The following is a 25708-nucleotide window of genomic DNA, read 5'->3' as shown; positions in this document are numbered from 1 at the left end:
GAGGAAAAAAAAAAGAAAAGAAAGAAATTGTCACTGAGCGCAAACTCTTATGTTGTTGTAGGAAAATAATCAATAATAATCAAAATATAATAAGCGAGGTCCCCAGGCTCCCTGCGACCCTGTATACGGGATAAGGCGGTATAGACGATGAGTGAGTAAGTGAGTGAGGTGGTGTTATGAAGTGGAGTTACCATTACCACATTAAAGTTGATTAGTTTCCAACAACAGCATGTCTGGAGGTGTTTTATTCCTTTTATACCCACCATATGATATTTCACACTTCTTATCCAATTATAGTTACTTTTAAACTTATGGAAAGCTCTTAAAGAGCTTAAAGACTAATAAGTATTTCATTCTGAACAATCAGAAGTTAGAATTTTACAGCGCTGTGGTCAGGAAACAATCGATAGTTCTGGGTCGTTCTTTTTAAAAGTCTACACATCTTACCATGATGTTTGAATCTGGATTTCTTAAAGGTTGTAGAACAGTGTTTCCCAAAGTGTGGTACTGCAGATGGGCTGCGAGTGATTATTTAATTTAAATTTCGTAATTGGTTTTGGCCTTTACCATAGGCTATATTAATCCTTTATGTTAAAAAGGAAAAAAATCGGTAAGCACCGTAGCCTTGGCACCCCTGGTTAAGATTTGCTCTTAGGGTTTTAAAACATTCATTTTTTATTGCAGAAGCATAATCTCACAATAAGAATTGTAAGAAAATCTAATTTTTAACTTATGTAAAAAAATAATAATAAATAAAGTCAGTGACTAAAAAAATAATATATATATATTTTTTTTTTATAAAATCACCTGTTCCACATTTTAGGCACCCTAACAGTTCTGATAAAATAAATGTATTTAAAGCATTTTTGTAATTTACCCTGTAGTTTTTAAAATTGATTAGAGTATCTAGAAACTTTTAATTAATAATTTATGACTTCCTGTTTCTCTGTGGTATAAATATGTCGTGACACAGAGACCTATTTCTCTTATTCACTCTTCAACATGGGGAAGACAAGAGAACACCCCATTGAAGTAAAGCAGATGTGTGTCAACCTTCATAAGTCAGGCAATGGCTACGAGAAAATAGCCACTCACGTAAAGTCAAACATATCAACAGTCATAGGAATCATTAAGAAGTTTTTCTTTTAAAAAAAAAAAAAAAAAAAAAAGTAAAGAAAATCTCCAAAGCTCAGTTTTTCTAAGTTATGTTGGAGAACTGCATCAAAGTGGCATCTTGGGTTCAGTCTCCATAACAACCATCAGACTATCTACATGCCAACAAGCTGTTTGGGAGGGATGCAAGAAAATGCCTTTTCTAACCCACAATCACAAAAATGAATGTCTGGAGTTTGCTAAGCGGTATTGGGACTTCAACAGGGACCGTTTGCTGTGGTCAGATGAGACTAAAATAGACAAACACACTAAGTAAGTCTGACATAAAACAAAAGATGAGTATAAAAGTATGGTGGTGGATCTGTGAGGACCTGTTTCTCTTCCAAAGGCCCTGGGAACCTTGTTAGGGTGCATGGGATCGTGAACTCTTTAAAATAACGTGATATTTTAAATCAAAATCTGATGGCCTCTTTTAGAAAGCTGAAGATTTTTATTGGGTCTTGAACAAGATAATGACCCAAAACGTGGCAAAATCTATGGTTCAGCTACAAAAATGGTTCAGCAGACATAAAATCATGCTCCTCTCCATCTCAGTCCCCAGATATGTGGGGTGAGCTGAAAAGGAGAGTGAATTAAACAGGACCCAAGTCTCTTGATGATCTAGAAATATTATGCAAAGAAGAAAGGTCAAAGAGGGGTTGTGCGAAGTATTAACATCAGGGGTGCCAATAATTGTGACACATGTTAAAAAAAACCAAATAAATAAAAATATTAATGTGGGATTATTTTTCAACTGACTAATTGTACTTCAATTAAAGGTTGGATTTGGTCTATATTGTTAAAATAAAAATTTTATTTTTTAGGAGCCTACGGACACATCTAAAGCAGGAGTGCCAATAATTGTGAAGGGCACTGCATGTGATGGATTAGCCAAAGTCTCCTGAGATATAAAATAATGTTAACTGAATAAAAATAATTTAAAAAACTCAAAATTATTGTGCTTTTTTAAATCTAAGAATAAATGGCCAAATATTCAAATACTCTGATGAATTTATGCTTTAATGCTACCTGCTTTTTAAGATTTCTTTTCTAATATTGCTACTAATATCAGCGTAGTGATATTTAATAATAATTTAACACATTTATTTTTAAAATGATAAAATGACAATTTCTGATTCAGACTTTTTTTTTTTAATGAAATCTTAAAGAACAAAACGTTAAATTACCATCTCCAGCGCTCGAGCTGAAGAGGAAAGGGTCATTTTTACATTGCAGTATCGACAATTTCACAATATTTCACAGTATTTACAATCTCTTGGAAGTCGCCTGTGCTCTTCACCGCAAACCTGCAGCTCTCTCTGGTGGTGCATCCATGCACTGCAACTCCAAATGACCATACACTGGGAACCAGTTCAGTCCAGTTGAATTCCAGGTACAAAATGATTATGTCATGATTGAGAGAAACACACTGTTATCTGTACACGGCTTCAAGTCAGTTCAGTACATTCACAGAATTATAAATATAAAATAAAAAGCAAAAAAGAGCTGCAAGATGAGAAAGTAACTGTTGGAAAAATGATAAAACTTTAAGCGAACCTTGACAGACATGTCATGCATCACAGAAAGAAAATAAAAATAGGAAACGAAAGGTGTACGAGGTTGCTTTAAATAGACACACTGAGATACATTAATTATTTTAAACACTCAAGCAACTTCCTGTGCATTTTTTTTTTTTTAAGTATGGGCTTCTAATTTTTTTAGTGTCGAGAGTAACAAACATATCTATATATGGGAGGTGTTCAAGTCAAATCAGAACAGTTATGAGAGTAAAAAAAAAACAGTTTTTCTATATAATCCCCTACTTCACTAGTGCACTCATCCCTGCGTTTTACTAGTGCTTGGATACCATCAAGGTAGAACATTCAGGCCTCCCAGGAACTCCTTTATTGGCCCAAACATGTGAAAAGGGTTTGGAGCGACTGCAAAATAATAAATATAGCTTAAAAAACAAACAAACAAACAAACAAACAAACAAAGAAAAAGCACAAATCTGAAGCACTTGCTTTCCTTCAGGAGTCAAAAATCTCTTGGAAATATTTTTTCCCTTACCAATAAGGGTACTTCATTTGTATCTATAATATCTTGTCTTTGACCTTGAACAATAAATGAAGCAATAAAATCAGATATTTAGAACCGGTTGTTACATTTACTCTAAAAGCTGAGTAATTGTAAAAGAAACACTAAATGGGACATTGACAAGGACAAAGACCATTTGGTACCTTCATTTCTGACCATGTGTGGAAAAAAAAAGGCTCACAAGCAGCAGGGTCACTAAGAAAACGCTTTCAAACACCAGAATAAATAAGAGAAGAAAGAGAAGTCATCAAAGCCAACATAAACGTCAGATCGTTTAGGATCATTAGTGACTTGGTGGCTACAAAATTATTCATGGTGTTGTTGAAGTGCCTCTTGGCTCCAGTTATTGCCCGCAGGTTTTCTGTTTCATTATTAACCAGTCATCAACCATTAACACATGACGGAGCAACGGAGACGCAGGACAACACACGGAGAGCCCAAGCTTGCCAAATCGAATGGCAAAATCAATCTGCTTTCATGTTGCTGTGAAACTGCCACCTGGTGTAAAAAAAAAAAAAGGCCCGGATTTGCACATTGGTGAGAAAGAAATTCAAGCTGAAGTGTGTGTGTCTAAAGTAAAGAGATGCACTAAAATTACATGTGTAATTAACAATCTGTGAAAAAAGCTCATTATTTTTGTCTTGAAATTATGACATTTTAAGTTAAAGATTCACATATCTCAAAATATGTTAAAACAAGATCTTAAATGGAAATAATGGCAACCTGAAATGATGACGTTAAAAAAGACGTTGAAATTAGGTATTACATTTAAGAATAATGAGACTTTGTCATTAAAAGTCAATACCTCATCATTTCAATAGGTCACTATTTAGATTTAGTATCTCGTTATCATCTTGTGAAGAACTTATTTTTGATGTAATATTTTGTTATTGTGACTTAGGACTTTGATCTATTAATTAGATTTATATACAAGAAATATATGATGTATAGATATAACTCTTAAAATCTTGCTTGAAAATAAGGTATATATTTCATGTTTTATATAATATCTCAAAATGAGGTATTAAGAGCAAATAATGAGAAATGATGGTGTTATTTTAATCTAATAACTATACCATATTACTGTCTTCATCGTGAGTTACCAGAACAGGCTGAGTACACCTTAAAAACTCTTTCACACGTCTCTGGAACTTCACTAAATTAACATACACCAAATGACTGTCATTTGGTGTTTTAATGACAATATGTTGAGATATGGTGAGTATTAAGGTTGTAGTATACCAGTTATATAATTTCCTCCCTCATTAACCCTCATTGCCTCACTGAGGCATCATGGACTATAAATAGGGGTGGAATCTGGAAGAGACCGCACCTCCATTCAGAGTAAGAATGTTTGATTATAGGATAAAGACGTTTACTCAGGAAAACTGCACTGACATGTCATTTAAATAGGATGAGTAGAACAGAGAGAAATCATTTACACAACCACTTAAGTGACGTTTCTTTTCCGTTATTTTGTCCTTCATCTATTAAACATTAATAATAAGGACATCATTAGTGTAAAGGCTAAACCTGCCCCTGGATTTCATGCTTGAGAAACTCGAGCCACACAAAGCCTTAACACCTGCTGGAGCTAATCACGAAGGTGTTTACATAATAACCTTCAGCACCTTTGTCCTGTCAGGAATTGGTTGAACAGATTGACTTTTTTTTTTTAATTAGAAAAAATAAATAAATCCAACCAAGCGTCTGGGACTTCGTGTTACTTGGTACGTCCCTTGGCAGGTGATGCGAGGGCAAACGGAGGACGCAGAGGCTGAGATTTTTCCATCACCTGCACTGAATGGAAAATTCAACAGAGTTACTCGTTACCATAAAAGCTTAAAAGGCAGAAAAATGGTCCTCAGAAAGCAAAGAACAAATAGCCCTGGTGGCCTTAACTTCTCAGGAATGTCTGAGGAAAAAAAAAAAGTTATGCTTAATCAAGCATAAGCTTACAGAATAGCACATGTTCTGCTTCAGGTCTGAAAAAAATAGTTTCTAATTATTATTATTATTATTATAATTTCTTTTTTTTTTTTTTTTTACTAAGACTCTCTCTCTCATTTTCAAAAATAATCAAAGTTAATGGTTACATACTTGCAGAGACAAACTGTTAAAGCCCACTGCAAAAAAAGTTTAGATGAATGCATGCGATAATAAATATATAATTAAACCAGAAATGAATAAAGTGCAAAAAAAAGGAACAAAAAAAGAGAGAAGTGCTTTATGATGAAACACGGAAGTAAGGACACACAGGTGGACCGGAGTTGTGATTCAGAGGAGGAACCCTGGAACATGATCTGGCCTTGTACCCATCCTTGCTGTATCTCAGAACCATCCCACCATCCAAACAAGTTCCAAGGTCAAAGCTTTAGCTTTCTGTCTCCACTCACTCAGGGATCTTCAGAGCCATGACACTCGGCTTGGTCTTGAAGTACTGATTGAAGCGCAGCACAGCATATCTGATGGGGTAAAAAAATAAAAATAAAATAAAAAAAAGGTTTAGGGGTAATCATTTTTGGGAAGTTGTTCCAGCACTTAAAGTGAGGTCAATAAGTATTTGATCACCCTGTGACTTTGCAAGTTCTCTTACTTAGAAATCATGGAGGGGTCTACAATTTTCAGCATAGGTGCATTTTCACTGTGAGAGACAGAATCTAAAAAGAAAAATCCGGAAGTCACATTGTATGATTTTTTAACAATTTATTTGGGAATTACTGTGTCAAATAAGTATTTGATCACTTGCTTATCATCCAGATTTCTGACGCTTAAAGACCTGTTATTTTGCTTTTAAATAGTCCAGCTACTCTCTGCTCATGATTCTAAATTAGTAGCACCTGTAAGAATGGTGAAGAATCAGCCCAGAACTACACGGGAGGAGCTGGTCAATGCTGTGAAGAGAGCTGGGACCATCGTTTCCAAGGCTACCATCAGTAATACGTAATACACTAAGACGTCACGGTTTAAAATCTTGCATCGCACGGAAGGTTCCCCTGCTTAAGTCAGCCCATGTCCAGGCCCATCTGAAGTTTGCCAGGGACCATCTGGATGATCCAGAGGAGTCAAGGGAGAAAGTCCTGTGGTCAGATGAGACCAAAGTAGAACTTTTTGGTCTTAACTTTATTTGCCGTGTTTAAAGGAAGAAGAATGAGTGTCATCACAATAATACCATACCTACAGTGAAGCATGAGGCTGGAAGCTTCATGCTCTGGGGGTGTTTTTATGCACAGGGGACAGGACGACTGCACTGTATTAAGGAGAGGATGAACAGGGCTATGTTTTGTGACATATTAGGCAAAAACCTCCTTCCCTCAGTCAGAGCATAAAAGATGGGTCATGGCTGGGTGACAATGACCCAAAGCACACAGCCAGAAAAACCAAGGAGGGTGTCCGTAAGAAGCAAATGGACTATTTGACACAGTAATTCACAAATAAATTGTTAAAAAAATCATACAATGTTATTTTCAGATTTTTCTTTGTAGATTCTGTCTCTCACAGTGGAAATGCACCTATGCTGAACATTGCAGACCCCTCCATGATTTCTAAGTAAGAGAACTTGCAAAATCACAGGGTGGTCGAATACTATTGACCTCACTGTATATACGTCTGACAACTCCATAAATACACAAAAGTTCTTCAAACAAATCTAGTTTGAATATATTTCTGAAAATAAGCCCTAAAGGTTAAAATCAACTGATAAAAATAACTTACCAATTGTGTAAAATGTTTCATAACTCATACTCGTCCAAACAAATATACACAGTTTTTGACAGATAAGATGAACATTTAGCCATGACCTCAAAAATCCACAACAGGTAAAAATCAGCTGACAAAATTTCAAACAGTGAAAGAGCACCTCCTCAGGAAGGTGTGTTAAATCTTATAGTTTTGTGGCCAAAACATTATAACAATACAAGATGAGAGCTGGAACAGGATAGTTTCTTTTAAGTTCTTTTCATTTTTTGGGTAAGGAGTATAATTTTTACTTACTAGTGAACATTTCCGTGGCAAAATTAGTATTTAAGTATCAGTAAGTATAGTGAAGTAACATTAAATACACACTACTGATAGGATTCATAAATGTGATGTTTCTATTTTCATTTAAATATTCCCCCCATTTTAAAACCGAAAGGTGGAAGTGGATTGTAAGCAGGTTGACTCAATTCCATGTTCACAAAAGGAAACCAGACTCTTTAAATAGGTTATTAGGAAGCATGTAAGGAGCCTGGCTAGTAAGGATAGTTCAGCTAAAGTTAGATTACTGCTGGGTTGTAATTCTTAAATTCTTTAACTCTGATGCTGAACAGACATTATTGATTAATATGATTTTAATTAATTAAATTCCTAACAGTAACTAATTGATTGAAAATGTATTCTGAAAATCCCTAATTTTATTTAAAAAATCTAGTGCAGTATTTATGAGAATGTTGAAAATAAAACGTTCATTCTATAAGTAAGCTAGCAAATATAACTCAAGTTCTTTGATCATTCCTTGGCACAGATAAACACTGAGTAACGTCCACAAAACTCCATAAAAGGAGATTCCCACACAGAGAGGAAAATGATGAAATGAAAACAATGAAAACAGTGAAAGAGTGTTACAATGTTGTACACATCATATATCACATCTTGTCAAACTCAAACATCACCCTTGTTCTACGTTCATTTGAAAACCCTACATCCAGATCACACAAGGACACCCTTCTAGTTGTCTTTCTGCTGTGTGTGTTTAAGACAAAGGCCCTTAGTCATTAGATCCAGTAAGAACAAAAATCCTGCCACATGTTGATGGGGGTAATGTGCTAGAGCCTGTGGTTTTTGTTGACTCCTGTGTCTGTGTCTCCTCTGCAAACAGACACCAGTGTCACCAACAGAAACGGTAGCATTCGGCACCTTCTATCCAGCCGAGCTGAAAGAAATCCGCTATGTAACTATAGTACAGACCTCATTCACACTTTTCACCCCACACTGAAAGCGATGTATTTTTAAAACAGGAAAAACTCTACCCAATACATTCACCAGCCATCTTAGGTTCTTTGTTGCAACTACAGGGGTGCTTGAAATATCCGTTGATGTTTGAGTATACAGCTACATAAACATGCTTAAAGACATATATTTAAGTTCCACAATGAAACAATTTAGTTCATAACTGCACTTCAAAACACGCCAGGCAAATACTTCATATACAGTGCAGTGGGGATCATGCAGATAAACTGATACCAGAACATCGACAACATTTTCTATACTTTCATGGAATGGTAAAATTAGCCCATGGTGTACAAACTGTACTGTTTTGCTAACTTTGCAACAATAATAAAACAGAATTAGCGGAGAAAAAGCTACACAAAATGCAGTATAGTGAAAAGTGGGTAACATTTTTATTTACAAATCAAGTCAAATGTTGCCAAAATTTGGTTGTTTTAAAACATTCGAGTAATGAGCTAGTATTTTCATGTTTGGGTTAATGCTACATAGAGTTGCCTTTTTATGAATTTGATGACCCTACGTACATACAAGCATAAGGATTCACTGACAAATTTAAAGCATAAGCAAAAACGTGTAAATTGAAAGCCAAGGTTAATACCAAATATGAGCAGGGCCTCGAATTGGTGTTATATACAGTACATGTTGACATAAAAAATAAGCCTTTTCACCATTTTAGCATCGAGTATGTAATAATAATGTGCTGGGACAAGAAACAGCAAAGAACATATTTAATACGCATGGGAATAACAAGTCATCCCCAATGTGATAGCACGAGACCTAGGTGCTGATTCAAATAATATTCTGATTCTTTAAGCATCATGATTCTTTTAAATATTGCAATTCGATATTATAGTTGTTATAAATTCTAGTTTTTGTAATTATACAGTGCATAAACAATGCTTTATCAAAGTAAATGTTGTCACAATTGTAAGATCTTGAATTAAAGTCCATTCCTTATATTAGTTTTCTTACTTAAAAACCAAGAGCAGCATTTAAATAATACAAACTTATTTAAAACACAAGAGTTTAACATTTAACTTATGTCAATTAAGCTAAAAGCTACATTTTTACTGAGCAGCTCTTTGTCAACCATCATAATTATTAATTCTAAACAAACATTAATTCTAAGCAAAAAAGATATAAAAGTGCCTTCGGGAAAGCCACTTACCCAAGGAAGTCGAAGTCGATGGAGGAGTACTTGGCCTGGATGAGAGCCCAGAAGCCCCAGAAGAAATGAGATGCCTGTTAGAAAAAAAGAACGAAAGGTTAATCAGGAGAACGTCACTCTCTTAGGATGCGTCCGTAAGTGTGGAGAAAAAAACAATCATCCAGAAATAATACTGTTTTAGGGTTTAAAAGTGAATTACTTTTTAAAAAATATCTTTGCTACTTGACATAAGTTTACACCCATATCAAAATGTCTCTGAATATAATCAAGTCTTTTTAAAAGATGTCAAATTTGCCACCTGCAAAGTTTTTTCCAAAGCTAAACCACGTGGGGGAACATCTGCCAAAAGCTTTAACACATCAAACCTTGTTAAGAAAAACGCAGCATGATAATATTGTTAATAATAATAATTTATTAACAATAATTATAATGATAATTTAATGATAATAATTTGAATATGAAAAGCCCTTCATGTCTTAAAATAACAACTGACTGTTTCTTAATTACCTAAAGTTATTTCATGGTTTTAAAATCTTCAGTATTTTTTTTAGAATATATAAAAATAAATACAAACTTGTGTTGTGCCCAAACGTTTGACCTGTTACTAAAAATCATGGTTTCATTCATTAAAATGATTGCACATTTATCGTGAGACTTGAAGGTAAAATATAAGCCGAATACATGTTTAATGCAAAGATATGATATTTTACAATACCACTTTAAGCAACTTAAATTTGTTGCGTAGTTTCATTTCCGTCACTGCCTTGATTCATCAGTCCAAATGATAATGTTGTTGAGATAATTGTCCGTCATACTGCCTCTGCATTGGTGCTCACCTGGCTGTTCTAAAGCTGAAAGCACTACTTTGAACTTCCCTTCTCTTTCCCTTTATAACAGCGTTTTTCTTTTCTCACCTCTCTGATAACTTACCAGTGAGAACTTGTTGATTTGCACGTATAGGGTCTCGAGCTCACGCTGACTCACTTCCTCTCCCTTCTTGGTGAAGCTCTTGTAGGCCTTCAGGTAGGTGTGCAACCAATCCAGCTGCAGCTCGCGATTTGGGTACAAATTGTAGTCCAGCTCACTCATGCCTGTCTCACATAAAAACACACAGGGATCTATCTGGCACATGACATCAAACCTTTAACATTTCAGGCCACAGTATTGATTATTTTGTGTGAATTAGTCACCTGCAAATTCATTGAAGTGGTTCCCAATGTCAAACGCTTGGTAATTGTAGCTGGAGTACTCATAGTCTATGAAGCGAACATAACCTATAAAAGCACAGTAGGGAGAAAAATTAACAGCTCTATATTACTTAATAAATAATAATCTTAACTCAACACGCTTTGACGAACTGGATTCCTGGGAACTTTTAGTCCAGAGATGTACACCATGTGTTACTCTAGTTCTGGACTCTATACAGAGTAATATATACATTGCCAAAAACACATTGCCAAGCCAAAAATAAGTCACACACTAATACTCTGTTCAACTGCCTTTAGTTTTGATAACGTCTCACAATGTGGTGGTGGTTAACTGATGTCGGAAAATGATTCACACTTTTTCTTGGAGTGGTCCAGGGAGAAAAGTATGTTTTCAGAACTACTCTTTAAAAAAAACTCCATAGATGTAATAACCTGGTCATTCAACATATTTAGGTCAACAGCTGACCTCATTCTATTGCCACATAATATTGCTGAGCCTAGACCTGAGCAACTGAAGCAGCCCCAGATCATAATACTTTCTCTAGATACTTGTACAGTGGGCACTTTAGGCCATTTATATACAATGTATGATATGTATGAAGGGTCAGTTGTGGATAGCTCAGAGGTTAAGGCATTGGACTACGGTTCGAAAGGTTCAGCTTCTGCCAAATGCCTAAAAAAAAAAAAAAATATATATATATATATATATATATATATATATATATATATATATATATATATATATATATTTGCTTAAAATGCATAAAATGTATATTTCTAACATTTTAGATGTTAATAATGCACCATAATGGGATATCTATCTTGCTTTAGATGTGATTAAGAATGTTTTAAAAAAACTAAACCAAAAAAAACAACAACAGTGTACATAATGGAATTATACTCATTCAGACACATTTACAGTAAGATAATAAAAAAGAGGAACAATGAAGAAATAATTTCCCACACTATTAAACCCACCTTCCTTCACATTGTGTATGATGTTCTTGCAAAGCAGGTCATTGTGGCACAGCACCACGGGCGAGCCGAGTTGAGACAGGTGTTCCTTCATCCACACCATTTCCTCTTCCAGTACTTCCTTACTGGGAACTTCCTCTCGGATCCTGGAGAAGAGAAACACAAGGCGTTAGATTGCTTAACTGCACGCAGAATGCTCTTTAACCAGCACACACTTCAAAGATGAAGTACCTTATAAATCAGATGCTACATTCAATCATAATAAAGGGTGCCCTGTGGCATGAAGGATTGGATTGATCATGCTTGTTATGCCTTATGACGATTGTTAAATATATTAAAATGTTTTTTTCCCCCTCATGAATAAGCATGAGAAAGCAGTTGTTCCATGTTCATGTCCAAAATGTGCTTCTAGGCCTACATGGTTTTAAACAAAGGTTCTTAAATTATTTTCTTTCTCCTCAAATGTACAAATGCACCTTATTATGAAGCAAATATATTCTGAATTAAATACAGCAAACTAGGAAAAAAGAATTACCCTCTAACTGCAAAAATCGTGTTTTAACTCTTTTGGCCGTTTTATCACCTGCTCCATGAACATGCCTACTTTCTAAAAAAGCGCAATCAGCAAGAACTTTCGCACCAACTAAAGAGCCAACGTCATCATGGAGCACTCTCCTTGAGTAAATGGGCTTAGAAGATTAATTCTGGAACTGCACAGACAAGCAAACATCTGACCCCCTCTCTATAACGGATTGGCACTGTGTTTCTCTCTGGCCCTAATCTGAGACGTGCTTTGTCAACACAGGAAGTGGATCTGTAGAGAAGGGCAGTGGGACTAAATCTGGTTTCGTTCACCCAGTGTACACGACCTAATTTAACTGTGTCTCAGTATTTTTTTTTTCTTTAGATACAAAAACTTCTAATTTCAATTATAGGCAGCTAATTTTATGCTAAACTAATGAACTGAATGTTTAAATCTGTGAAAGTATATAATTATTAGATGTAATATTTTAATTACGTATGGATCAAATTATGCAATTAAACCATCCATTTTCTTTCTTTTTAATTTTTTTGGCTATTATTTGGTCAATTCATGATTGATCCATGCAGACTTGGAATACAATTAATCTTTAAACACCTTTTAAAATACAATATTGATTCAATGTCAATGTAAAACACTCTAATGACCAAAAAGTGCTTCTGCAACATGACACATGCGGTTTATCAAGCTGTTCCTGATACACAGAGGAATGTAAACATCTGTAGATTTTCAAGTGTCTGTGTTGCTGTAATTCTCCAGCTGGTGATCTCCAGCTGGTTATGTCCTTACATAATGGCCTTTCAGGTGCAGGGTGCACACTGACACCAATAATGCTCATGTCATGAATAATTCTGCTTCCTCGGATAGAAACCTGCTGCAGCACATGGGAAAAGAAACGCTATTTTACAAATAGCGTAATAAGTTTACATATAATTATGGTGTCTGGTATGGAATAATGGCATTAAGCGATAATAATATGAAGCTAGTCACTGTGTAGAAATGTACAGTGAAGCTAGATTCCATTTGTGAGCATAAACAATTCATAATCTGAGGTGTATTTTAGCTGAAGCATTCGGTGGCACCTGAAACCTGTCTCAGCTTGTTAAAATAATTGCAAAAAAAAGGACATAAAAAGAAACAAATAAACAAATCTCATCAATCACAGTATTACTCATCATTTGTGCACTTTTAATGTGTCTAGTATGTGGAAGAGGGCAGATCCTAAGCAGCAGGTCAAAAGGACACTAAATAAATAAAATAGGGGGTGATTTCCTTCTAGCCCAGACTGTAGTTTCTCATGGTCCATTATATGCCTGTTACCTCAGTTCAAACTGACATTGAAGAAAAAAAAGATAAGTAAGCATGAATTATCCAACACAAAATAAGAATCCAGTTTAAGTTAAACGTAAAAGATCAGGTAGAGACAGCACATGATTATGGACAGATGCATGTCTCATAAATCAAGTTCATGATGAGACCCAGTGCTACATGGTTGAATAGTGAAATCAATATAATTCAAATAATTTAAATCGATCCATTCTGAAATGATTCATCTGCGCTAGCTTTTCAGATGGTCCTCATCTCAGGCATTTGTGTATCAGTGCTCAGCTTACCTGGCATTGGAGGCTTGGTCGGTGAACTCTGTGGCCACTAGGGAGAAGTACTTGCGCATTTTGATCCACAGGTTGGGTTTGGGGATGCAGCCATTGTGGGCGTGGATGGCGTGGATGCGAGCCATTTCTGTAGCTATGAGTCTAATGGAAGACAAAAAAAGCTGAGATTAAAACACGTCACTGATTGGTGTGTGTCGACCATTCAACAAATAAATATATACAGAGAGGGCCCAAAAAAGTATGCACACTTCAACATGAAAAATATACGCCTCTCTTCTGACGGTCACACTATAGTATCAATGATGCTGGAATCAATAACAATCTTTAAAGGAAACATAATACTACACATTGCTGCCATATTTCAAATCTTCAAATTCAAAAGGTTTAACACAGATAACAACTGTTGTATAAATTTTAAGTGTATATACATTTTTTTCAGGCCCCTCTGTATATATCATTCGAAATTACATGAACTTCTGTCCAGAGTGGTTTAAACTTCAGTGTGGCTTTGATTATCAAACCAGCACAGCACAGTCTTTGTATTTATTAAAACTCATTAAGCACTATCTTTATAGTCTAATTTTGTCTCAAGCAGCTATATTATATATACCGATAAAATGAAAAGAGTAAAAAGCACATGACTATTTGCAGGAGATCAGTTTCCATTTTCTGTAAAAGCTGGGGTATATTATTAACAAATTCTTCATTTTAGACCAAATAACATTTGCATGCTTACTGCATTTACAACCAGTAATTCGATTCTAAATCAAAAACTGATCCATTGATACAATTAATTAAATCAACCAATAAAAGATCGCAAATTAAATTACCTAATTGATTTAATCGCACAGCTCTAGAAAACTTTTTTTAACAAGCATGAATAGGAATTATGAGAAACATGTTTTTTATTATATCTTTGTTTCTTCCCCCCCCCCCACATTTATATTTCACATTCATAGACCATTAAATAAATTTCATGCTTGTGGCAAAAAAATTTTTTTTTTTTTTTTTTTTTACATCAAGATTAAATCATTTTTTGTGAAGTGAACTGAAATAAAAGTCACAATTTAACATTTAATCAAAAATAATTAACAGGACAGTTCAAATTGCTTGTGCTTTTTTTCCATAAAGACCATGAACAGTTTTGTCTTTGAGGCAAGGAACATAAATGCATACATTGTTTTGTTTTTTTCAACTTTGCTCTTTATAAATACTGTCCTACCAAACACACCCTTGACCCTTTAAGTTGTCTCTTTCTCTAAAAGGAGATCTTTTATAATTTCACACTTGATCTGAAACAAAGTAGCCGATCTACCTGATCTAGCTAACCTACTGCATCTGGAAAACACACCTTTCTACTATACAGATATTTTTGTGGTATAGAAAACAAACTATGCTAATAATTGTACTGTAGCAATTTATTCAAGGTTACGACTAAAAATAAATGACCTTCTAAATGATAAAGGAGAGTCCTTCAAGTGCAACATTGTAGAAGGCATACAGCCAGTCTGAAAAGGGAGTGAAGGGTGGCATGCAGGAACAGACATTCCTGTCCTCACATTTTTATTCCACCTCATCATGTTTCATTGTCCCATGATCCAGGAGAACTGCTACTGTGTATTGATTAACCCCCTAGATCAAGACAACTACAACAAGAACAGTCATGGGCAGAGAACTTCTAAACTACTCATCTGATGTAAACACCAGGTACCACTCGTCTGCTTTAAATTACTGTCCTTTCTTTCTCCTCTTGCAAAAAAGAGTAATTAATGAGTAATTAAAAAGGTGTTCACATGAACCTTTCTACTTGTTTTAACTAAAGCAGATGAGGGGCATATCAATTTAACCCTGGCAGTTCAAGCGTCTGGCAGGTGTTCTTAAAAAAATAATAAAAATAAATAAATAAATAAACCAACCACCATTAACTGTATGCACACACACGCTACTGCACCAGGCTAGAGCATGCTTCAATGTTCAATTCTTTATTTTAGCTAGTGTATATCCACACCTAATATTAGCACCTTTACCATGACCGAAGTACTGTGCAAAAGTCTTGAGCCCCCTTATTTTTTCTTATTCAACTAAATTACATGATGTAGATTAAATTAAAGAAATGGGAACAAATGTTTTACTGTGACAGGATGCAAAGTGGCTGTTGCTAAAATGAATTTTTTTTTAATGGGTGTTTATGTAACAACTGCAGCAGGAACCTTGTTTTCCATCTTCACCAGACTGGTCACCAGGCTGATCATCATCTACACCTGTTTCTCACTGGTTCATGCCCTAAGTTAGATGCTTTTACAGTACTTTGCTCTAAAACTGCTCAGGTACAGGAACTGAACAGAAAATGAGAGACGGATACGAGTAATAACTTGTAGCAGCATCCAGAACACAAAGCATAGAGCTTATACAACCATATGCATATTTCCAGGTTTTGCCTCCTTACCTGAGCAGCACGGGGTCCCTGACATCCTGCGTGCCGAGAGCGTCTCCCTGCATGAACTCATAACAGATGCCGTTGTTGAAAGTGCAGTAGAGGCGAGGAGCGCAGCCGTTGGCGTGGAGAACTTGGAAGCTCTTCAGCTCGTTGTCACGGTCCACAATCAGCTCGGTCTTGTTGCCGTACACCCTCACCAGCACCATGTCCTCTGGGCTCTCGTCCACGTAGCAGCCCACTAGCTTGTTGGTCGTTCCTTCTGTGAAAAGCTAAAAGGAACAGAAAAAGGGGCTGACACAAAAAGTATCCTTTTTTTTTTTTTTTTTTTACTTCACTGTAACCTCAGAATTTATTTAGTTATTCTGGTAAGAAAATTATTTACCTGGCCTTAGTACCAGTACCAGGATAGGTTTTTACTCATCCTGAAACCTATCCTGGTACTGGTACTAACTTACCTGTCCTGGAAATTTTACTTGAACTTACTTACTTATCCTTAAACTTACTTACAGTGATGTGAAAAAAGTGTTTGCCCCCATACTGATTTCTCTTTTTTTGCATGTTTGTTACAATTTAATGTTTTACGGTTCATCAAACAAATTTAAATATTAGTAAAAGATATCACAAGTAAACACATCATGCAGTTTTTAAATAAATGTTTTTATTAATAAGGTAAAACAAAATACAAAACTACATAGCCCTGTGTGAAAAAGTGTTTGCCCCCTAAACCTAATAACTGGTTGGGCCACCCTTAGCAACAACTGCAATTAAGCGTTTTCGTTAACTTGCAATGAGTCTGTTACAGCACTGTGGAGGAATTTTGGCCCACTCATCTTTGCAGAATTGTTGTAATTCAGCCACATTGGAGGTTTTTCGAGCATGAATCACCTTTTTTAAGGTCATATCACAGCATCTCAATTGGATTCAGGTCAGGAGTTTGACTAGGGCACTCCAAGTCTTTATTTTGTTATTCTTAAGCCATTCAGAAGTCGACTAGCTGGTGTGCTTTGGATTATTGTCTTGCTGCAGAACAAAAGTTCGCTTCAGTTTGGGGTCACAAACAGATGGCCGGACATTCTCCTTCAGGATTTTTTGGTAGACAGCAGAATTCATGGTGCCATTTGCGCAGTTCTTTGGATGTTGTTGTAGGGTCTTTTTTTGGCCTCTTGGATGAGTTGTTGCTGTGCTCTTGGGGTAATTTTGGTCGGCCGGCCACTCCTGGGAAGGTTCTCCACTGTTTCATCTTTTTGCCATCTGTAGATAATGGCTCTCACTGTGGTTCGCTGCAGTCCTAAAGCTTTAGAAATGGCTTTATAACCCTTTTTGAATTTCTTTGGATCTCAGCATGATGTCTAGCTTTTGGAAATATTTTGGTCTAATTCCCTTGTCAGAAAGGTCCTATTTGAGTGATTTCTTAATTGCGAACAAGAGAGCTATGTAGTTTTTGGATTTTGTTTCCCTCTTATTAATAAAAACCTTCATTTAAAAACTGCATGATGCATTTACTTGGGTTATCTTTGACTAATATTTAAATTTGTTTGATGACCTGAAACATTAAAGTGTGTCTAACATGCAAAAAAAAAAAAAAGAAATCAGTAAGTGGACAAACAATTTTTTACACAATTGTATCTTAGACATATTAAACTTATTTATTCTTAAACTTATTAACCCTTAAACATACTACTGATACTAACTCACCTGTCTTAGAATTTCCTTGCTTTAACACTTGGTTATCATGGACTTACTTATCTTAGAACTAAACACCTTATCCGGGAACTGGCTTTTCCTGGTATAAAGTTGTTAGTCCTAGAACTGTTTCTGCAATTAACTTACTCATCCCAAAACTAATTTACTTATCCTCAAACTAACTTACTTGCTCCAGAATTCATCTTATTCTGAAACATTCTGAAAAAAAATTAATTGGACTTAAATTGATGAATTTTCTTTTTTAGCTCACTTGATGAACCTACTGTGTATCTGGGAAAACATGTCCCAGGAAACAGCCACACAATCCAAAACTTTTTGCCCACTCAAACATTTTTGACATTCCTGAAATGGCTTTACATCAATTTAAGCCTGCGGATTGATCCATTACAAGCAAATCAGTGCTCATATGTGACACAGCACTGGATTTTGTTAGACCATTATTCTGACTGATCAATTCTGAGAGAGAAAATAATTAAGGGAAATGGCTGTCATTTTTTTCTTACAAACAACCAGGGTTTTATTTTTGCTCGTGTTTTTGCTATGAAGAGGTGTAAATTACCCTATATGTTGATGAACTGATAAATGTAAATGCATTTTAAGTCAAGAAAAAAATTTCAGTAAAAAAAAAAAAGACTTAAGCAAATTAATTCTGACATGAGTCTTGTCAGGGAAATAATCATAGCACAAAAAAGAGTGAAAGTGATAGAAACAGTTCTGAAGAACATTTTTGGAAAAAGATGAATATTTAAAATTTTATCTTTTTTTAAACACAAGTGACTCGGGTAGTAATCAACCCAACAGACTCTGCTTCGAACCTCTCCTTTCACTTTCCACCAGGTCATGTGACTATTGCCATCTTGTGTCACCTAATCGCCCTGTGATGAAGGAGACTGAACACTGGTAATCTATCTAATCTAAATAAACAATCACCATCAAGGCCCACTTCCAAAATCTGGCCTTGTCTGAATGGCAGTGTGCAGTCCACACAATGAATAAGTGAGACAAGTCTAAGAAACAATGCAGGCTTTTTGTCATTGATAAAAATATGGTGGCTATGCTGGGAGAATAGGAGCGCAAAGGACGTCATGTAGGAGGAATGTATGTGAAACATGTAGGAATGTATTTATGCAAAAAATATCGTCATAGAGTAAGGAAGTGATATAACAAGAATATCACAGCATGGAACTTAAATGGTAAAATTAATGATTTCAAAAAATAAAACTGAAATTAGCAATAATGCATGATATTTACCATCTACAAAAAATAACTAACACAGGAAAAAATAAGTTACATATTTTCTTCTTGTAGACAATATACAATTTTTAACTATTTATTACAAAATATTAACATTTCTTCAGCTGTCCTTAGATTTTCTAAGTATTATAAAAAAGACCAAAAATACAGTTAAAATCTCACAGAAGTACACTGTGACAATCTATCAATATTATTTAAGCAATAAAACATCTTTGACATCGAGCTCAAGGCATATGTGTTATGTTCCAATAACACTACACTCTAACATCCGTTTAACACATCAGCAATTTGTTACCAATGTAAATTGCAAATATATTGATGTTAAGTTCATCGTTTATTCGTCACATGTATATTACTGCACAGTCAAATAATTTATTTCTTTTTGCATATTCCAGCTTTCTTAGTAAGCTGGGGTCAAAGCACCTCTGGAGTGTACAGGGTTAAGGGCCTTACTCAAAGGCCCAACAGCGGCAAACAAGCAGGGCTGGGAATAAAACCGCCGACCTTCTGACCAGTAACACAGAGCCTTAACCCACCAAGCCACCACTGCCCTCAAATACTGTACACATTAGACAAATCTGTTTATTATTTATTATTATTATAATAATTTTACAGGTAATGTTGTGGAATGTCCACAGCTAACTTACCTCTTGTTATAACTTACATTATAAACATAAATTATATATATTTTTTACCATTATCAACCTCTTTTTTTTACCTTGATATGTTACCAGGAAGACAAGGAAATCTATTGTCTACTATTATTACTATTAATTATTCATTAATACCAATTATTATATGCATGTTTGTATAAATAATAACACACAATCACTGGGTTAGTTGTTACTACAGAAATGACAACAAATTAGAAAAAATGTAATTTGAGTTACATCTTGCACTATTGCCAAAGCTGCTGCTACACATTGTGACCAATCAGAATAGAGAACTTAACAGTGCAGCTTATTCTTGTCTAGCTGTACATAGCTATCTAGTCTCGAAACAGTGCATTCAGAAAGTTATTTTAGTTATTGTCAAAGGGGAAGGGGAGTTTAAGTGATGCAAAAAAAAAAACTAAATAAATCCTTGAATCATCATCTGTCTGTATCCTGATCTGACTTTCAGGTGTGGATGGAGCTTGTTGAAATTAATTAAATTAAATTTTTTTATTATAATTTTGGCTTCCAACGATTATTGTCACATTCCATTGTGTTATAAACCCAGGCCATACATTTGCCTTACAACTATGGTACACAAAGGTGCTTTTTGCCCTCACTAGGCCAGGACTTTTTTTTGTTTATATTTAAAGATTAACAAAATCTAGTGTTAAATAGCACAAGCTTTTTAAAAAAGATGATATTTCCAAACTTGTGCTAAATATTCATGAACTCAATATTGACCAAAATAATCATGATTATGATTTTTGCCATTATTGAGCAACCTCAATAGTAATAAAGACACATTAAGGACTTTATCTTAAAACAATATGGGAGATACACTGCAATAAAAGGTCATGACTTGGTTACTGAGTCATCTGAAATATAGGTAAAATAACGGAGACTACAACGTGGCACTATTCAGTCCTTTATCTGATCTCAGTGCCAAAAGGTTTGTCACATTTTTCTGTATTAGGGTTAAACAGAAAACGTCTACTGCCAACCTTCATTAAGGTAACTTCAAATATTTAATTAAAAAAAAAAGACCACTATGTGGTAACTGAACAGAAGGAGAGAGGATGAAATTAAGGAGTAATAGTGGGTTTATAAAATGACCATTCAAATGGACCTAAATTTGTCGTAATGTCTCAGTAACACAAAACGTGCTGTGATTATAGGTGTAGGTGGCACATGTATATCCAGTGTACCTTTTGCATTGCTTTGTCCGGACACTACAAGGACACCTCATAGATTCATACCCAAACCCTACTGCTATAATAATAAATATTCGTCCCAAATCTCATTGACGATATGCTTATACGTACCACCATTTCAACAATCCACTTAGTCCTGTCTGTCATTTCTCTTCTACACCCGTACACTGTAATAATTTGCAGATCCCACTATCCTGAGTCATGGAGAACAGGACTGGGTACTCTGAGAGCCTGGTTCTTTTCAAGGTTTCTTCTTCATGACATGACGAACTCAATTCTGGTTTATTAATTACGGATTAAAATGAATATTTGGACTTCTGCAAACCTGTTGCAACAATTTCTTTTTCTTTTCTTTGTAATCAAGCTGTATATACACAATGATTCAGTTAAACAACTTAAAAGTTTAGTATTAACTAAACCCCAAAAATTTAAAGAAGAAAGATAGAGTTGTGTAGTCTATAAAGAAATGTAAGAATAGGTATTCACAAGACTAACACTATTAATTACCAGGCTGTTTTATTAAGTAAGTTAGTTATGACTGAACTCCAGAGTGAAAGCTCACTGCCAGCTGCTACCTGACAACACAAGACTGTTATCTGTCTACATTATTAACCACTTACGTATATTATTATTATTATTATGGGTAGTATTATTATGAATATCATTACTATGCTTATTTGAATGTATATTCAGTTAGCTAAATAGCTAAAGCTTATGTTTATGAGTAAAACCCAGCGAGAAAGCCATATTCAAACGTTACATGGCTAACCTTTGGTTGCTATGCTAATATCATTCATAAGCTCGAGCTAACTGTCGCGCGCGTCCACAAGAACGCGCACACAAACACACACCCCTTTTATATGATATATATTTTATTTCACGTTTTAAGGGCGCAAAGTGGTGTGCCGATAAAATTAGCTAGCTTTAATAGTGTTTGTATTATAGGAGAGCTAACTAGTGCACATGACCGGACCTGGTGTTAAAATGAAAACGCCCAACCTACCTTGGTCTTGACCTGGTCCATGTCCCAGCCTGGCCGCAGCTCTTTTATTAATTTTAAAGCCCCGTCTTTAACGTTGTGCTCATCGACGTGTATGGGGAATTTTCTGATTGAGGGCGAGCCAACAGGCACGTGTATTTCTGTCTCCATAATATATTTTATTTTTCGTTCCGTATTAGAAACCTCCGATATTTATAACTCCTCCGATATGAACAAAAAGGTGCACAATGTAAATGCTCTGCTTAATGAAAGAGATTGTTAAAGTGTTCAGGACCCTGCACACGGATAGGAGCAGTGTAGCGCAGATAAAAAGCCGGTACGACTCGATTCAGGCACCGGCCACTATGGCTTCCTCTACAGGCTCCGCCCACACCGAATCATCCGATCACTGGTCACGGACAGATGACGACTCATAGACACGCCCACATTTCTACGTCACTCCAACGTCCTACTTTCTTCTCCTCTCACCCAAATACCAGGCCACGCCCAGGGCGCGTCTTTACATGATTTGTTATTACGTCATTACGTTAAATTATTTATTTATTGCATTTTTTTTTTTTTTTTTCTTTTACAACAGGAAACATAAAATGTCATTTTAAAATGCATATCCATAAAGTGGACATACCAATACCATTATGAAATAATTTAAAAAATAGGGAGAATTTTATGTTAAGAACTCCAAAGAGCCCCGGATGCTGAAACAAAAGCATCACACTATAATGTCATCACACTCAACGTGATGTCACTAAATATGATGTCACTTATTAATTATTAGCCACTTTCGCAAGTTAAGGTATAGTCATGGCTGAACTATTTGAGATATGAAAAATCCCTTTGCAAATTTGCATCCTCAATGTCTTCAGATCATACTTGCCATGTTTGGTGGCAATTGTAAAAATCCCACAAGAGGGGTATATCAAATTCCATTTGGTTCATTTTGCAAACAACCCAAAATACCTGTCCACCGAGTGTCGCATGCATATGTGAAAATGTGTACAAGCTATGCAGCAAAATTTTGTGTGATGGCCCTGTCCCAAGCCCAGGGCCCAGCTGCTCAGACGACCTAACGGCAGCTGATTCTAACCTGTGTGCTGATTTTCAAGACTAAGACCCCAAAAAGCCCTGGATGTTGGAAAATAAAATCCTTAGAGGACCAAGACGCTCTTCACACACTATGGCATAAAGCTGATGTCAGAGTGCTTGGGCCCTGATTCTTCTTCTTTATCTTCTTCTTATTACTGAAGGGTACTGGTGGCTCAGTGGTACGTGTTTTACCTGCCATTCGGAAGGCCCGGGTTCAATTCCCAGCAAGTGCCCAAACCCCAGTCACTGCAGTGCCGGTCCCAAGCCCGGATAAAATTGGAGGGTTGAGTTAGGAAGGGCATCCGGCATAAAACCTGTGCCAAGTTGTAGTGCGGACTGTGTATTCCGCTGTGGCGACCTCTTGCTGGAAGCAGCCGAAAGACCAACAACAACATCTTCTTCTTATTAGTAGTAGTAGGTAGTAGTATTGCCTTTTTGTAAAATATTTGAAGACATAAAACCCTTTACAATTGACTTCTTTTTCTAATTATTATCATGATTAGCATAATTTATGTTAATTCTAAAATAAAAGCATTATCATTATCACTATCATGCCATATTATGATATACATGTTCATCATGTTATATTATAGTAAATAATAGCTTGTCCTATATATTTCAGTCAGGACATCTGTCTTTTGATTTTATATAAATATAGCCACTACAGGGTTGTTTTTGTAAACACATTGTTGGGTTGTTTATGCTGGGTCAAAATTCTGGGTTATTTCAGGTACTTTAAACAATTTGTTGGGTTGCTCATGTTAGGTCAAATAAAATCTAGTGGGTAATTTACAAATGAACACCTGGTTGGGTTATTTTGACCCAACAACTGCTTTATTCTTTATTCTCTATTTTCTCCAAGCGGCAGCCTGCAAAATGTTTGAAATATTAGTGTTATTGTGTCACAGTGTAGTTTAAGAGTTTTTAAAGAGGGAATGTATATAGGTGTGTACAGCTCAAAACATCAATCAGTTATTAAAGATAGCACCTATTCAACGATTTCGGAGATTTGAGCTCCAGGCAATACAGGTGTCCTGCACTTATACGGTTATGGTATAATATATACATCTTTGTGACGCTTCCTGTATGCTTTCCATTTGCAAGTCTGTTTTTGGAATTGAGGCACGACATGACAAATAATTTCTGGATTCTTCACTTCTGAAGCGAGGTGCCTGCCACTTTAAGCTGGCAGTATTTAATGGTAAGTTATAATGAATTTTTACCTAAATTTTAAATGTTTGTAGTTGTGGTAGGAGCAAGCTCATTTCCATGTTCATTCGCTTTTCTACCTTTTAGGTCATATTTTGATATGGAGCTGTGAGGAGTTCATGTTTTCATATTTTGTGCCAATAGTCGGCTATACTGTATATTATAAGAAAAGTGCATTTGTAGCACACACACATAAAAAAACTAAATTTACTAAATGTAATATTAAATGTAAATAGTAATCTTCACTAAAGCTGTGTGTGGAATGCTGTTGGTAGATTTTATAATATTTTAAAGTTGTCAGAAGAAGCAATATTTAATGACAGTCTTAATATGTCTTCTGTTTCTGTATCCTATTTTAACCCAGCAGTTGGTTTATTCTTAATGAACTTTTTGAATTCTTCACTTCTGACTGGATCATACTCCGAGCACTCAGTATTTTATGGTAAGATAATGTAAATTTTTACTTATTTTTTTTTGTACGTTGTGGTAGAAGCAAGCATATTTTTATTGCTCAAATTAAATGCTCTTTGTTATGGTGGTGTGGGGTAAAAAAAAATTTTTCATTCAATTTTTTATTATTCAATAAATGAAAATGCGTCATCGTTTAAAATGAGCTTTTTCTTCATCCTTATGAAATATTTATTGTAAGTTGTAAATTCATCACTTAAATATCGTATTCATCTAGGGTTTGTTGAGAAGTTAAAAAAGGGGTGAATGTTTCGTATTAAATCCAGGTGGAGCGCCGTATCCTGTTATCCCTCACATGTTAAATTGTGAGGTAAATTAGTCATAAATAGTCACTTAATAAATTGTGAATTGGGAATGAGACAAAAGGAACCTGACAGACCTTTCCCATTGTTGGAGGCAATGTTTTTTTTTTTTATCTTTGATGATAACTACACAAAGCAGTGTCTTCACACCTGGGAGTTTCTCCAGCATACTGTAGATCAGATTGATGAACACGAGTACTCATCTGTTAAATTTTTCAGGACAACAGTTTTTTCACCCCACATTAATTAGTAATATTGTATTAAAAGTTTTATCGTTTTTTTTTTTTCAATTTCATTTTGAAGGAAATTAAATAGTAATAGATATATTACTGATAGTTAAAATATTAGATGGGGAATGTTTGATGTCATGTGGGCATTATAAGATTTGTATTAAAAATGTCTATATAAAAAGTGTTCAAACATTTAAATGCAAAGAAAAATGCAGTTTCAATCAGATTTACAGGGGCCTCTTGTTTTTATTGTTTTAGAGTTTTTATGTAACATTTATTTTATATTTAACAAATGGTCACCTTGGGATTATATGATTTTGTCTGACATTTTTGTCAAAATTAAGATATTCATATTTTCTTATTCTGACGATCTATTTACATTATGTGAAGTTTTGTGTACATTTTGCATCT

The 25708-nt window shown here is 35.2% G+C and overlaps 1 protein-coding gene across 3 annotated transcripts; it reads right to left on the bottom strand.

The window, feature by feature from the left end:
• Nucleotides 1-5275: 5275 nt before the first annotated feature.
• On the bottom strand, nucleotides 5276-22332 carry etnk2 (ethanolamine kinase 2). 3 transcript variants are annotated; one of them, XM_053483903.1, is made up of 8 exons: nucleotides 22009-22332; nucleotides 16190-16449; nucleotides 13744-13884; nucleotides 11593-11735; nucleotides 10597-10680; nucleotides 10337-10497; nucleotides 9407-9480; nucleotides 5276-5714 (listed from the first exon to the last, which is right to left on the bottom strand). In XM_053483903.1, exons 1-8 carry the CDS (start codon nucleotides 22153-22155, stop codon nucleotides 5642-5644), a joined length of 1083 nt encoding a protein of 360 aa, XP_053339878.1. In that variant the 5' UTR covers nucleotides 22156-22332; the 3' UTR covers nucleotides 5276-5641. The 3 variants fall into 3 exon arrangements, with proteins under 3 accessions (XP_053339878.1, XP_053339879.1, XP_053339880.1); XM_053483904.1 differs by lacking the exon at nucleotides 5276-5714 and adding an exon at nucleotides 7948-8097; XM_053483905.1 differs by lacking the exon at nucleotides 5276-5714 and adding an exon at nucleotides 7990-8161.
• Between the last annotated feature and the right edge of the window lie 3376 nt (nucleotides 22333-25708).

Source organism: Clarias gariepinus, chromosome 23 (genome assembly GCF_024256425.1).
Source record: "Clarias gariepinus isolate MV-2021 ecotype Netherlands chromosome 23, CGAR_prim_01v2, whole genome shotgun sequence".
Taxonomy (NCBI): domain Eukaryota; kingdom Metazoa; phylum Chordata; class Actinopteri; order Siluriformes; family Clariidae; genus Clarias; species Clarias gariepinus.
The sequence above is the reverse complement of the archived record's forward strand: the minus strand, read 5'-3'. Positions and strand labels throughout refer to the sequence as shown.